Raw genomic sequence first — 14,010 nt, 5'->3', positions numbered from 1 at the left:
GCAGGGGTGCAGTGGATCGAGTGAAAGCACGGCTGTGCAGGAGAAGTCTGACAACATTGTTTCACACTTACTGGAGTAATTAACTCAGAGGCAATTAAAACGAGGTGGAGAGCTGCTGAGGTGACATGACACTCAGCCAGTCTAGAAGCGCTCAACTATGTTAGAAGATGGATCTTCCTACTGTTGTTCCTCTCCTTCTCATGTGGATCACAAAACACAAATTTGATAGTCACTACAGGCAACCAAAATGATACAAAAAGTGTATACTGCTGTTGATCAACCTTCAAGTGCTCTTACAAAACTGCTTATTGACACCTTAAAGTTGTTGCAGTGTTCATATTATATTTTGCAAAAACTGTTTTAATAGTTCAACCAATCTCTTAAATAAAAACACTGTGGGTTTGAATTTACAATTTAACATTTACAGTCAAAAAACACTGGAATCTACTTTTCCCAAGTCATTTAAGTGATCAATACTGATCAGAGTGTTAAGATGCTTTCATCGTGTGCTGATCCACATTCACATCACGGGATTGTGACTGCATTTGTATACAATCTAAATGGCAATTATCACTACGTGGTTAATATGAAGTCTCAGCTCATGATTTAAATTTACCTTGAGTTTCATAAAGATTAAATAAATAGAACACAACCATGCTTTCTTTTAACAATGGCCAACCAACAAAGGCCAGATCTACAACAATTATTGATCGATTACCTTTTTTCTTTTGTTTTTTACATTTTATCAAGTAATCGGTCCATGATATGGTTAAAAAACATAATAAAATGTTTTGACCAAGAAGCAAAATATAATTAGTTTTCTGTCCTAAAATAAGCCAAGAAACCAGAAAATCTGTAATTGGAATGAAAGTATTAGTAAGATTTGATTAATAGTTCCACTTACTATAGCATTAGGGCACAGTGACACACTTAGGGTTGGACCAAAGATTTAATCATGACATCATGAGGAAGATTTTCATTAATATTAATTTAATAAGTGCCTCATGTCAGGTAATTTAAGTTTGCTCTTAAGTGTTAAGTTAGGTTGACATTAGGTTAACATGCATTTAATATCATCATTAGCTTTTTTTTTCACTCTGTGTTTACCTCTGCTGCTGTATTAGACTGGAATGGAGGAACGCGTTGAACATGCACATCAAACATTCATTGATTCATTATTGTGTAAAAGTGAAAATCTATGGGAAAAATTTAAAAAGATTAATCTGCTGATACTGCAAAATCTGCACCTTTTAGGGTCATAATTGATTAATGTTAATAATTATTGCATGAAGCCTACAACTCAAGTTTTTTTTATTTAGTTTTTTTAAGACGGCAACTTTTAAAGCAAAACTTTGAAAATAAAATGTGCCCAAGAAACAGATATGCAACACAACACAATAAAAGACATAATGTTAACATTTAAACAACAGGTTCTTTGGACATATATGACTCACATTCCAAAATGGCTACCGTCAATGTGCTCCCACTGACTCACAACCAGAGCTCAAGAAAAAATATTTATCTTTTGACCGGCAAACACTTCTCCTGACTGCAGGCTATGAAAACAACTCATTTACTCACAGAGAGAAGACACAGAGATTTCCTGTTTCTTAAGGGGTTTTGTTTTTGTTTGGTTTTTTATTTTACCACAACTAAAAACACACTGAAAAATCCAGTACACAACAACACTGCAGATGTTAACAGGTATAAAAACCCAGAGTGCAAAAATCAAAACCTCATCAGCGAGCCACCGGGTGTGACCACATGTGCAAATTCACTGTGTTTGTTGTGATTTCAGGGAAGCAAGCACGACGCGCTGTGTGCGTGTGTGATGGGGGTTGAAGACGTTGCCAGCAGCTGCAAAGGTGACAGAGGGGACGCCTGCCTGAAGGCTTGTGGGCATGGCCTGCTCACACCACACACACTTCATCACACTCAACCTCCTCTACTTCTCAAACATCCCTCACTTCTTTCCGTTCCTCTCCTCTCCCCTCCCCTCCCAACACACACCACTGAGGACAGGAGAAAGACGCTTAATGCAATTAGCACCCCTCTGAGCACTTTTGTGTTGATGAATAGAGGTGGTCTGGTGGTCCACTGGGCTGCCCACTGCCGTTCCCGCGCTACTGAGTCCCTGAATATACAAGCCGCCTAAGTGACGTCATAGATGGACATTGTTCTTTGATGGTAATCACTTCTATAATAAACACATTTCCTGGCCCCTTGGCACAGTGAAAATTTAACTACAAACGTTCTTTTGATCATGTAATTTTAGCATCATCTTTTCCTTTAGTATATAATGCAATTTCTTCATAAAACATACACTCTATACCACATGTCTTATAGCATGAGTCTATGAGAAAGTCCTGGGTTTGAATTCACGGATATTAGCATTTTTTGGCTACCAGGTGCTATTAGAGGATACCTGCGGATCTTCTTAAGTTAAATGTGACAGCTTGAAGTATTACATTAAAATGGGTGTCAATGACCAAGGGCCACACTTTGGGACGTGAGGAAGGGAGGGGGAAGGAATTAACTCCTCACTGCTTAGTAATTGCCTGCTGTAATAGAAACAAACAGAATCCTGCCTTCCACAGGCTGATCCCTATTCAACAAGCTCTCTCTTCCACTCTGGCCACTCACTGCATGCTGGGCCAGTTTAAGAGGCTGTGAGCTGGGGGTGAGGGACATTGTCTCGGACTCGAGCCATTTCCTGCAGATCAGTGGGGGTAAGAGCCCTGTGTCGTGTTGGGGGAGGAGTGTTTTACACTTCAGGGTGGGGGAGTTGTTTCAAGTCCATAAGCCTCCTTTTTTGTCTTTGTTCCTCAGTGGCCAAGTTCTCACTCTGGGGAACACTGGGGAGTGTGACTCGATTTCACACGCCAGGTTGGCAGGGTGACAGGAACCGAAGTCACACAACTTACTAATAACATTCAGGAAGAGAGAAAAGCGTGCTCAAAAGCGTCAGGTGCTGGAGGGGTTTAAAGGGCAGCTAGTCTTAACGTTAAAAGTCAAATTAACTTCTTTGAAAAATAATTGATGTTCCCATTTTCTCAAGATTGTGTCAATGCTAGATTCAGGTCAGTTAAAAGGCCAAAAGTAGTAGTCTCAAAGTTTTCTACAAAGATAACAATTGAGAAATCACAATATAAACAAAACTAAAACTAGTGCAGACATTGCTTAATAGGCATATGTTTTTTACTACTCAACCTCTTGTAAACATAGTAGTGCCAACACAACCATTTCATCAAGCACAGTATGTCGATCGATATGGATTTTTCCCTATGGTGCCCATTTTTATAAATACACTTTTGTGGCCCGTATATTTGGCCGATTAATTTTCCTCCTTCTGATAAAACAAAACAGCCGTTTATGTTGTATATGACGCAGGTCATCAAAACAATCAAATCAAAGCAAAAATTTTAAGTGACTTGGTACTGACAACAAATATGCATGACTCGTATGTAGATGAAAAACTTACCTGATCCACTAAACTGAGTGCTTCCAAGTGTCATTGTTCTGTTCTTTCCATTGGCTACTGGAGGTGCAAACATCTATAAGACAGAGGAGGAAATATGCTGTGAGCAATAAATCAAAGGGTGGCACACTTCACACATCCTATTTCCACCATAAATGACATCACATACATGTGTTGTTTAGTAGTGGGCTGCTTTGTGTCATAAAGACTCTTCAGTTTTACATTGGTTGAAAATAAATAATACCTATTCCAAAAATGTTACATACAAACAGCTAGTTAAGACTATCGAGATATAAGCATTCAAGTCCTAATTAGCAAAATACCAGATTATAAAAACATATAGTTGCTTAATTTTATATGAAATATATTAAATAGCATACTGAAGCTAAACCTTTAGATATCTGGGACACGTGAAACCAGACATATAGAGTACTTAAACTGCAGATGATGGGGGCACGGCCTTCAAAGGGAGACGCTACTGTGGGCTTTACCATGCGGCTACAGTGTGGCCTAAATGTCTGTGGTGTGGTATCGTTTCAGTGACTACTTCTACTGTACAAAGCACACTTTCTAGTTACTAGAACACCATGACACACACTGCAATTACTATGATCTACAAAAAAAGAAAGAAGAAAAGACGAGGTCCAAAAAACAAATACGAAAAACATCCTTTTTCCACTACATTTGGTCACAGACCTCTCAAAGATAATTTGCTTTATTCAACGTCCAGTCTAACGAGCCTTTCTGCGACTATCGAGCAAATAAACAAAGAGACGGAAATGTGTTGGTACGGTGTTTGACGGTTCTTTACCCATATTATGAATGTCATATTGTCACGAAACATCTGCTGATTCAAACTGGCAGCTGGTCAATTGGAGCTTTTCTAACGCAAACCCAAAATGTGTGCTGAGAACCACCCACAAACCCCCTTCACAACAAAAAAAAAATGTCCTCCTCTTTCTGGAGTAAATTTTCATGTGAATACCAATAATGTGATGGAGAACACGACTACTCTAATTCAAACACGTCATTATCGCAGAGCTCGACCAACAATGCGCATCATTGCATTTCAAAAAGGCACTAAAAATAAAGTGAGTCCTGCTGGGTTCTAGTATAAAGACTAGGGATGAACAGATGTATTAATATAATAAATATAAAATAATATAACATTTGCTGAAGACAGATGTTTATCTGGGCTATGTACGTTGTATACCAAAAAAGTCTAACTACATAAGTATTAAATAGAAACTGCGCCAACACTGTTATTCGTGTAACTGAAGCCATTATTAATTGGGTATTTCACACATTTGCATGGCTGAACATGGAAATTTACAGTGTTTGTGTATAGGGCTCAAGGAATTTAACAGTTCAGTTATATTTATAATGAACATTCCTTTGTCTCCAACACAAAGACAAGTAAAAGAAATAAAATATATGTATTGGCATCAACTTGCATGTCATACTGAACTCTGTAATAGCCCAGAATGTCTACCCTTCTACTGTCAGTCCTACCTGTTGTGCATGATGTTTAATCATTTTCCAGCGATGGCAATTTAGCTCTTTCAACTGTTGGTTTTATTTTGGAGGGGGAAAAAAACAACCTAAAACGGCACCATTGGGCGTTTGCGCTGTTTATGTTAGCGTAAAGCTCAACACAAGGCTTCAGGGCAAAGTGAGACACTGGTAAATAAAAGGTGAACAGAACACCTCTATCCACTTTGTAGGTAATGTCTGGGGGGGTTCACGCTGAAAGCATCTCTGTGAAAATGCTTTCCTTAAGACTAAAAATATGACAAGAAGCGATGTAGAGGCTGTTTGCTCAACACAGATCACGCATCACATTATCACCCCCAACAGAAACTGTAAACAAGACTGACAAAGGTGAAATTAATTCCACCATCTCCTACAGTCAATCCAGATTCTCTGTTTACATTTGACAGTGGGGGCCATTTCATTACATTATGGATACACATCCTCGTTGACGTCGCTCTCCATCACCTACTTAACTGAGGAACCTATATTTGAAATCTGCATCGTTTTCAACGTTCACCCTGAGTTGAAGCAACATTTTACTTGCCATGCTTTGAATTAGTACTAGCACTGCGCGCTGAGAATGAGGGATAGCAATATATTGAAGTGACTTGTCACAGATTTTGATAAAAGTAAGCTTCCTTTTCCACACACCTTTCCACCCACTTCTCTCATTCAGACCTCCATCTCTTTCCAGACCTGTATCGCACTCTTTAGCTTGTTTCTCCCAGTGCCACCCACCTACCACTGCCACCCAAAACCACCCAAGACTACTCTCCCGCTCTCTTACCGCACTGAAATCCAGGAGGTCGTTGAGTTCCTTGTCAGTTTCCACTGCAGCCATTCTTGGCTGCTGTTCGTTCATACCCTTCAGTCTCTAATAATCCCTACGAGAGAAATTTGCAGATACAGGATTTTAATGGCACTAGCAAGCACAAAGAGAAGTTACATGTAGTTCTCAAAAAAGAACAAGGAGGATGATGGAAATGAATGATTCAAACTACTCTAGCTTTGCTAATATCACAAGTCCTTTAGAAAATTCTCATATGTAGCACGTTAGTTTCCCATAAGCAACCAGTGCATTTTTCTCAAAAATAAAAGCAACTCCCTTGGTGCCATTGCACTGAATTAATGCTCGCAATAATTTACAAAACATGTGTATCCAAGTCAAAGAAAAATATTGCATATTTGGTGAGTGCAACCAAATGAACTGAGGATGAGCTGGTCAAAACATAAAGCTTGAAGTCCTACCACCCTGAAAATACGGTCAAATAAGAGAAAAGAGACAACATACGGTTTAGGTAGGTCTACTAAAAACTGCTAATTCTCAAAGACACTGCCTTCCCTTCCAAGCACTTCAAACGACACTGCCATGAAATGACGAATACATTGCCTTTAGTCAAATCAGTACCAAATAACTGAAAGAACTGTCTTTCATTTTTACGCAAACCATGGCGAATAACACAACCATATGTCGATCATTGCAACATAAAAGAGAATGAATTACATTTACAATTACAGACATAATTAGGACTATTGTTAGCCCAAGGAAATAGGGGTGAAAGACGGAGCTAATGACTATATGTAAACACGTCATTACCAAATTACCATATGTCAACTCAGAAAGAACCTTGTCAAATGACACAGTGAGCATGAAGACCGGATTTACCCTGTGTTTTGCATTCCAACACAAGCCTAAGGCCGCGCTCTGATGCTGAGCAGTGGTTCTGCAAGCCTCACAGGGAAAGAGTGGTAAGGGGAGTGATTCGAGAAACAGAGGCACTTGGACACCAACAGGTGGTGTGCTTTTACTGCCTCTTTTGTAACACAGAACTATCATTAATTGATGCAAATAAAGAAAACAAAAAAAGATGGAGGTCTTAAAATATACAACATGTTTCATGAGATTAACAAAAGGGAAATCAGAATGTGTGGATTCATGTCAAGAAATTAAAAACAGCCACTTTAACGCAAAACAAGAGTATTTAGATTAACAGATTTTTTTGTTTTTGTTTTTATTATTTCTACATGTTTGAAAAACAACCCCCATTACTTTGTTCTCTTGATTGTGTCAAACAGACAAAGAGTGCAGCTCCAACTCCAGTCAACTCTGGGGAGCATAACTAATGTAACCTTGAGACAAGGAAAGGAAGTAGACTCACAGTCAACACATCACTCCATGTGTAAATAGGCTCACAACATGGTTGTCACTGCTTTTGGAAAACTTCTGGATAGGCCAGACAGTGGAGCACTGAATGGGTCAAACACTCCATTAAAATAAACTTAATGTTACCAAATAAGATTGACCCATGGAAGTGAATGGAGTGGAGCACATGGAGGGGGGCTTAATGTAACAAAATGGCATCTTCAGCTATTGCTGGATCAATATTTGAAGCAAGCAGATTAGGGGTCTTTGTCACCCCACACAAGGCAGAGAAGGCAGGTCATTCTTCACAATGAGGCTGTAAACAAACCTCGACACAGCTTCACCAAAAACCTCAACATTTAAAATTGATTACATTGATCCAATTTAGTTTATAAAAACAAATTTGGATTTTGTTTGGAACTAGTCTCAATTTTTTCAAACCATGATTTCTCAAAACACAAGTGGGCCACGTTTAGTGTTTTCCACTTAGGAATACATGCAATGTTTATTAAAATGCGATAAAAAAAAAAAACACACACACACACACACACAAATCAGGCTGCCACTATTTTGTCGTTAAAACCAAATTTCAGATGTTTACAGATGAGGAAGAAATGTTTATATCCGTGCTGTTACAACTGGAATAAAAACAAGAGGATGCCACACTTAACAGAAAATATTCAACTGTTGATTCAACACTACCCAATAGGAGCGGATGTTAATGTCCTGTGCCAGGCACACTACTATATATAATAATAATAATGATGATGATGATAACCACTCTGGCTAAAGCGGTTTATAACAATGACAATAAACATGTAGGAGCACCAAAGGATGTGAGCAGAGCATTATTTGATCATGTAAAGCTAGGCCACATCCAGGGTGAGCCGAGCCAAATTATTCTGACAACTAAACCCATTCACCATTTATTTTTCGACTATGATAACAAATAATAATAATAATGATAATAAATAAATAAAAATACACACACACACAACCAAGAAAAACATGTACATCTTCCCCCTCTATCTAGTGTGTGTGTGTGTGTGTTTTATTCTCTCTCCAGTGAAAACAGCACAAGTGTAACGGTAAATGTGGTAATAATAATAAAGCGCAATGCTCCAAAGTTAATGCAACAAATACCGAGCTCTTTCTTCCACACATTAGGGTTCAAGTGGAGCATTATGAGGGAGTTCAGTGGTGGAGACGGTGGGGGTGGGAGCAGCTGGAATTTCCTGCCAAATGTGTAATAAAATAAAGTCTAGCTGGTGGCCAGACACTGACACAGAGGGACGTTTAAAGGGCTACTTCTACTGGCAAATTGTGTGTTTTTTCATAAAAACTATTATGGGAAGTTTGTTTACGGCTTGTGTGGAAAAAAATACGCCTAAGCTAACAACAGAAAGTTTAGCTAAAATGCTCGGCAACGTAACACAACGTAAAGATTTCATGTTAATAGCTTATAGCCAGAAACGGCGGGGGGGAGGAAAAGCAAAATAATGCTCGTTGTTAAAAAGCAGGAGTAACACTTAACGTTAGTAGAGTGTCTGTTTTTTTTTGCAGAACAAAGGAGTAATTTCCTCATCTCCTCCGTGGTCGACAGGGAGACCATCACACACTTAGCTAGCTACCTCAAACCCAGACAAAAACTTAACATCCCCCGCTTTAACCACACATTCCCCCCCGAAAAAAGAGAAAAAAAAACTTTCGAAAATCGCAGGCGTCGAAATGGGTGTCAATGACAGCCAACCAAATCATGCAAGTTTGCCCGAAACATGAAGTGAAAGAGTGTGCTTTTACCTCTCCTCTCCGAGTGTCTGATATCCAACAGTGAAAAGAAAAGAGACTCGCGAGGGGGAAAAAAACATAAAACTTCAAGAGAATTTCGATCTCAGTGCATGAAACGCACTGGAGCACAGTGGACGTCTTCCTTTTGTCCCGGTAAAGCCCGCTTTTCACGCAGCGCCCACGTGTTTGCTTCAACGTAACAAGTCTGTGTGCAAACAAATCTATTATAGCAACTAATGTCGCGTCTCCCCTTTTTTTGTTGTTACAACTGAGATGATTTCATTCTTCTCTCGTAGACATCTTCACCACCTCCGTCCACATTGTCAGACGCAACAACGTATCCCTCCGCACAAATGCGAGGGCCCCAACGCCAGCGGTGTCCGATTTCAAACGCCTATGAGAGAAGGGCTGTTTTGACGGAGAAAGGGACGCGGCTTTTACGCCTTAAAGCGGTCGAAAACCACGGTAAGTGTCACCCCGGAGCTCGGTTTACCGCGTTGTGTCTGCAAATCGTTAAAAATGCCAGAGAGCTGCGCGAACTAGGTCGCTCGGCGGAAGGCTACCGAAAGAAAGTTACCTGCGATTACACAGCAGCAGCTCGACGAGATGGCACGATAAATGCGAAGGGGTTCGGCCAATGGGAACGCGCGCTCGGTTGACTGACAGCAACGTCAACCAATCACGTGTTGTAAATAAAAAAAATGTCTCCCCTTTTTCCTGACGCTCACTTTCCCTGTGTGCTCAGGGAGGCTGGCGGAAGGGGGCTCCAACATGCCCGCTGACATCATTTTATTACTGTGGTTGCTGTGTCCGCTTGTCCGCATTTTACTGCCTCAGGCCACGGTTTTGATCATTTTGTTTTCAGTACGACAGCAAAAACTGTCAATCTAAAGTCAGCCAGGACTTTTCAGAAAATGTAGGCGATGCATAGTGAAAAATATATGTGTATCACTTGCTGTTTATCTAGCATGTAATGTGCTAAATGCATTATTATTATAATTATTTACATGTAGCTACTTTATGATGAGGGAAAAGACAGGGATATATTTATTTTAATTTTATTTTAAATAGTATTGCAATTGCAATTTGAATAGCTAAGCAGCTCCAGGTCCACAGGATACCATCAAATTATCAAAGGACCAGCATGTAGAGGTGGCATCAACGGGGGAAGCTGAAAGTACTGCTGGGACACAGCTCAGAGTTGGTTGTGTTGTATCATAATAATCACAATAATAAGAAGAATACGTAGTTTTCATTGTTTAAAATAAGGAGTAATGAAGTTTCTATTGTGCCATACATTCAGTCTTATGGCAATCACTAGTACAAAGGTGTTGTTTTTCTGTTGCCATCACACTGTGAAATCAGTTTTGTCAACAAATGGCGACAAAAAAAAGTATCTACGTCACTTTTGCAGTCATGCATGCAAAAAAGCATGGTCAGGTTCAAAAATGAAATAGTCTATTCAGCTGAAAGCTATGGCTACATTTAAAAAATAACCTTTGATTCATTAACTTATCAATTAAATGATTTGCCTGTGAAATTGAAAACTGAATGTGCCAAACACATTCTTGGGCTGCTTCTCTTTTTTTTCCACACAGCAGTCCAGCCTTATGTTTTTAATAATATTCTTATTTTTATCTTTATTTTACTGCTGCTGTAAAACAAAAGTAATTTCCCCCCAGTGTAGGATCACTAAAGTCAAATCAATTGACTGGGGTTAGATCACAATGATATTAGATTCCATATTATTTTTTTTCCAAATAACTTCCCGTCCAAATCTGTTATCAATCACCCATTTCCGCTCGGCCACGTTCTCTTTTGTGAATGAGGAGGCAAACGTCAAACCAACACACCCCTAGGAACCGCTTGTAACTGCCTGCTCCAGAGCAGAGTGGAGTGTATAGGATCACAGAGTGAGTGGGGGGTGGGGTGAGGAGGAGGAGGAGGATGAAGAGGGGGGGGGGGGTTAGTTCAGAGAAAACAGTTCAGACAGAGTGGGCATATATACCATACCAGATGATCAACGGAAATGTGTATCTATAATGAAAAAATGCTGTTTCCAGAACACGAGAAGCAGGCGCACATTTAAAACAAGCTGCTTCTAAATCTCTGTAAATGATGATTATGATGATGATGATCTAATTCATAGGCGCCCCCCCCCCCCTTATGTGTTTGTTGTGTTTTCTCCCTCTATTCCACATGCACAGCTCATACCTGCATGACTTGTGTCACACGAACCCACACAATAAACGCACTCCACTAGAAAGTGTTTGTAGGTGTTCGACAGCTGTCGTCTGTAACCCGAGGACAAGAAAACTTGTCGCAGAAGAAGAAAGAAAAGAAAGTTCAGTTGACTCATTTCTTTGTTTCCTGTGTGTGTCTACAGCCTCTGCAAATGTACATATGTGCATGTGCTCTACACGCGACGACGCAGAGAAACGCAACATTTTTAAAAAACAACAACAACAACACGAAAATATGTCTTTAACATCAAAAGCGCAGTTATGTGCCTTTTCAACAAAGGCGACAGTGACTGGAGTGTCTCTGGAGGATGCTCATGAGCAAACTCTGCGTGGCTGCTTTTGTTGTCACACACCCCTAATGCCTCAAACTGTCTGTTTGCATTGAGGTTACCAAATGGATGGGGGGGGGGGGGGGATTGCTGTCAATAGGACATATAGGTAAATAATCCATCGGGTGTCCCCGGGGGTAAAGGAAAAGCCTCGGCACAGAACATTAATTAGTGTCATAGACCGTCTTAGGAATGTAATGGGGTTACTGCTCGGAACAAATGCACATATGGGCCATAAATACCTCCACAAACATACCATGTGCGTGCTCACATATGCAGACGTGCACAGGTACTCACACATGCACACCAAATTAAAGGACAGCCATAGCATCAAAGGGAGACAGAAACATACTCAATAAGCACCAAAGAAAGGGCATCTTGAGTTATTTATCTAATACCTATTTGGCGTCCTTTCATCGAGGAATGTATTAATCAAAAGATTAGATTTGAACAGATGGAAGCATCTGCTTGGGAAAATGAATTTCTTGCGAGGCAGAGAAAATCTCCCCATATTCCTCGCTTTTTTTTCCAGTCGACGTTAGGCCTTGAGTAAGAATAGTGCTTCTGTCAGTATTAGCAATGAGGCTTGTAAGCCCTCCAAGTAGTTTGTAGTAACAGCTGGGTCTGACATGGAGAGCATGTACAAGGGCAGCCAGGAAGAAGAGAGGGAGGGGGCGGAAGAAAAAGAATAATAATTAAAAAACATATATATAGAGATAGAGAGAGAGAGAGGGACCTGATGAACATTGAGGACATCTGATGGTAACAACAGGTTATAGGCCCAGACTCTCTGTGTGTGTGTGTGTGTGTGTGTGTGTGTGTGTGTGTGTGTGTGTGTGTGTGTGTGTGTGTGTGTGTGTGTGTGTGTGTGTGTGTGTGTGTGTGTGTGTGTGTGTGTGTGTGTGTGTGTGTGTGTGTGTGTGTGTGTGTACGATATTAATATTATCACAGCTATATTTTTTTTTACATTGTAGCCAAGGGTAAACTATGTTCAATTTTATATTTGGAAAAAATAAGTACAATGTCTGCAATTATGGCTAACACATTTAAATCAATACTTCATTATACTTATTTTTATTTCTGTACATCAGCTCTACAGAGGCCGCCATGTTTGAAAAACCGCGGTTTTAAGTGGAGGGAAATATTCACCGTGCGTCGTCACCAGCAAATGCTTAAATGAAAAGTAACATTTTTATAACAAACAGATTTGAAAATATGTGATTGTGATCAAGTCTTTGCCATGTCATATATTCAGAGTTCCTACACATTCTCCATTTCAAAATTCCATACTTTTCCAGACTCAAATTCCCAGACTTCTCTGAGGCTTTTTCCGTCAATATTAAACACCTGAATACCAATTGTTAGATGTTTATTATGTAAAGCAGGGGTCTCAAAAACTGGCGGCCTGGGGGCCACATGCGGCCCCCCAATCAATTACATGCGGCCCCCCACTTAAACTCATGTTATAATGAAAACATGGCCCACATTAAGACATTTAGTCATTATTATCCCATTATTAAATCTCTAAATATCATATACAACATTCAATAATAAATACGCTTGTTTGTATGTCTGTTTTTGATATTAATACATTAATTTAGGCATCATCAATATTATTATTAAGTATAAGTATGATATTGTATTTTTTTCCCCACTTTTTGTTTTTCTAGGCCGGTCCCCTTCTTGACCACAATAGATGTCCATTGGTCCATCTGGTTTTAAAATCCTTCACTAATTTTTCATTAAGCCAGCCCTCGGAAAACTTGCATCGACCCGTGACACTATCGCGGCCGACAATCGGTGGCTGGTTCGGCGACACGCGTGGAAAATAATAAATAAATGAGAATCGCAGTCAGTAACGGTAACCATGGTAACTCGACACCATTCTCCAGCTAGCTTGATTAGTTTCATATCATCTACAGCACATGTGTCAAACTCAAGGCCCGGGGGCCAGATGTGGCCCGCCGCGTCATTATATGTGGCCCGCGAGTGATTAATTAGGTCTTAAAAATCTGTGTTAAAATAGGTCTATGCTGCTTTACAGCGTGCGTTTACCATATTCTACATTTCCCATAATGCATGGCGATTGTGTTACCCACAAAGTGTTGGCACCACCACTAGATCGCAGTGTATCATTGTATATGCATCATGCGACGAGTGAAATTGAATAAGTAATAAATACAGAAAGTTATTTAGCAATAATATTGCTAAATATGTTATGGCGTAGTAACCTTTATTTTACATTATATTTAGTGACATTTATTCTGTATGACAGTTACATCTGACCCTTTCATGGTAACCATTATTCTGATGTGGCCCTCAGTGAAAATGAGTTTGACACCCCTGATCTACAGGTAGGCTATGTTGTGTTAGTAACTTGTTTTCATTTGTATTAATATATTTAATTTTAGAAACGTTTTTCCATACTTTTTCCCCTTTTTGCATACTTATCCAGACCTGGAAATTATTCAAATTAAATTCCATATTTTTCCATGC

General features: G+C 39.7%; 1 protein-coding gene across 5 annotated transcripts in view; it reads right to left on the bottom strand.

Moving 5' to 3' along the window:
• Positions 1-9,179, bottom strand: part of tcf3b (transcription factor 3b) — a 29,838-nt gene extending 20,659 nt beyond the window's left edge. For all 5 annotated transcript variants that reach the window (XM_083888711.1, XM_083888712.1, XM_083888714.1 and 2 more), the window contains exons 1-3: positions 8,955-9,179; positions 5,799-5,895; positions 3,482-3,554 (exon numbers count right to left, since the gene is read on the bottom strand). In XM_083888711.1, the coding sequence (XP_083744837.1) occupies positions 3,482-3,554; positions 5,799-5,873 (148 nt within the window). In that variant the 5' untranslated portion in view covers positions 5,874-5,895; positions 8,955-9,179. The remainder of the gene's footprint in view (positions 1-3,481; positions 3,555-5,798; positions 5,896-8,954) is intronic.
• Positions 9,180-14,010: the final 4,831 nt, after the last annotated feature.

Source organism: Microchirus variegatus (assembly GCF_963457635.1).
Source record: "Microchirus variegatus genome assembly, chromosome: 4".
NCBI lineage: Eukaryota > Metazoa > Chordata > Actinopteri > Pleuronectiformes > Soleidae > Microchirus > Microchirus variegatus.
Note: the sequence above shows the minus strand (reverse complement) of the source record. Positions and strands in the feature narration are given on the sequence as shown.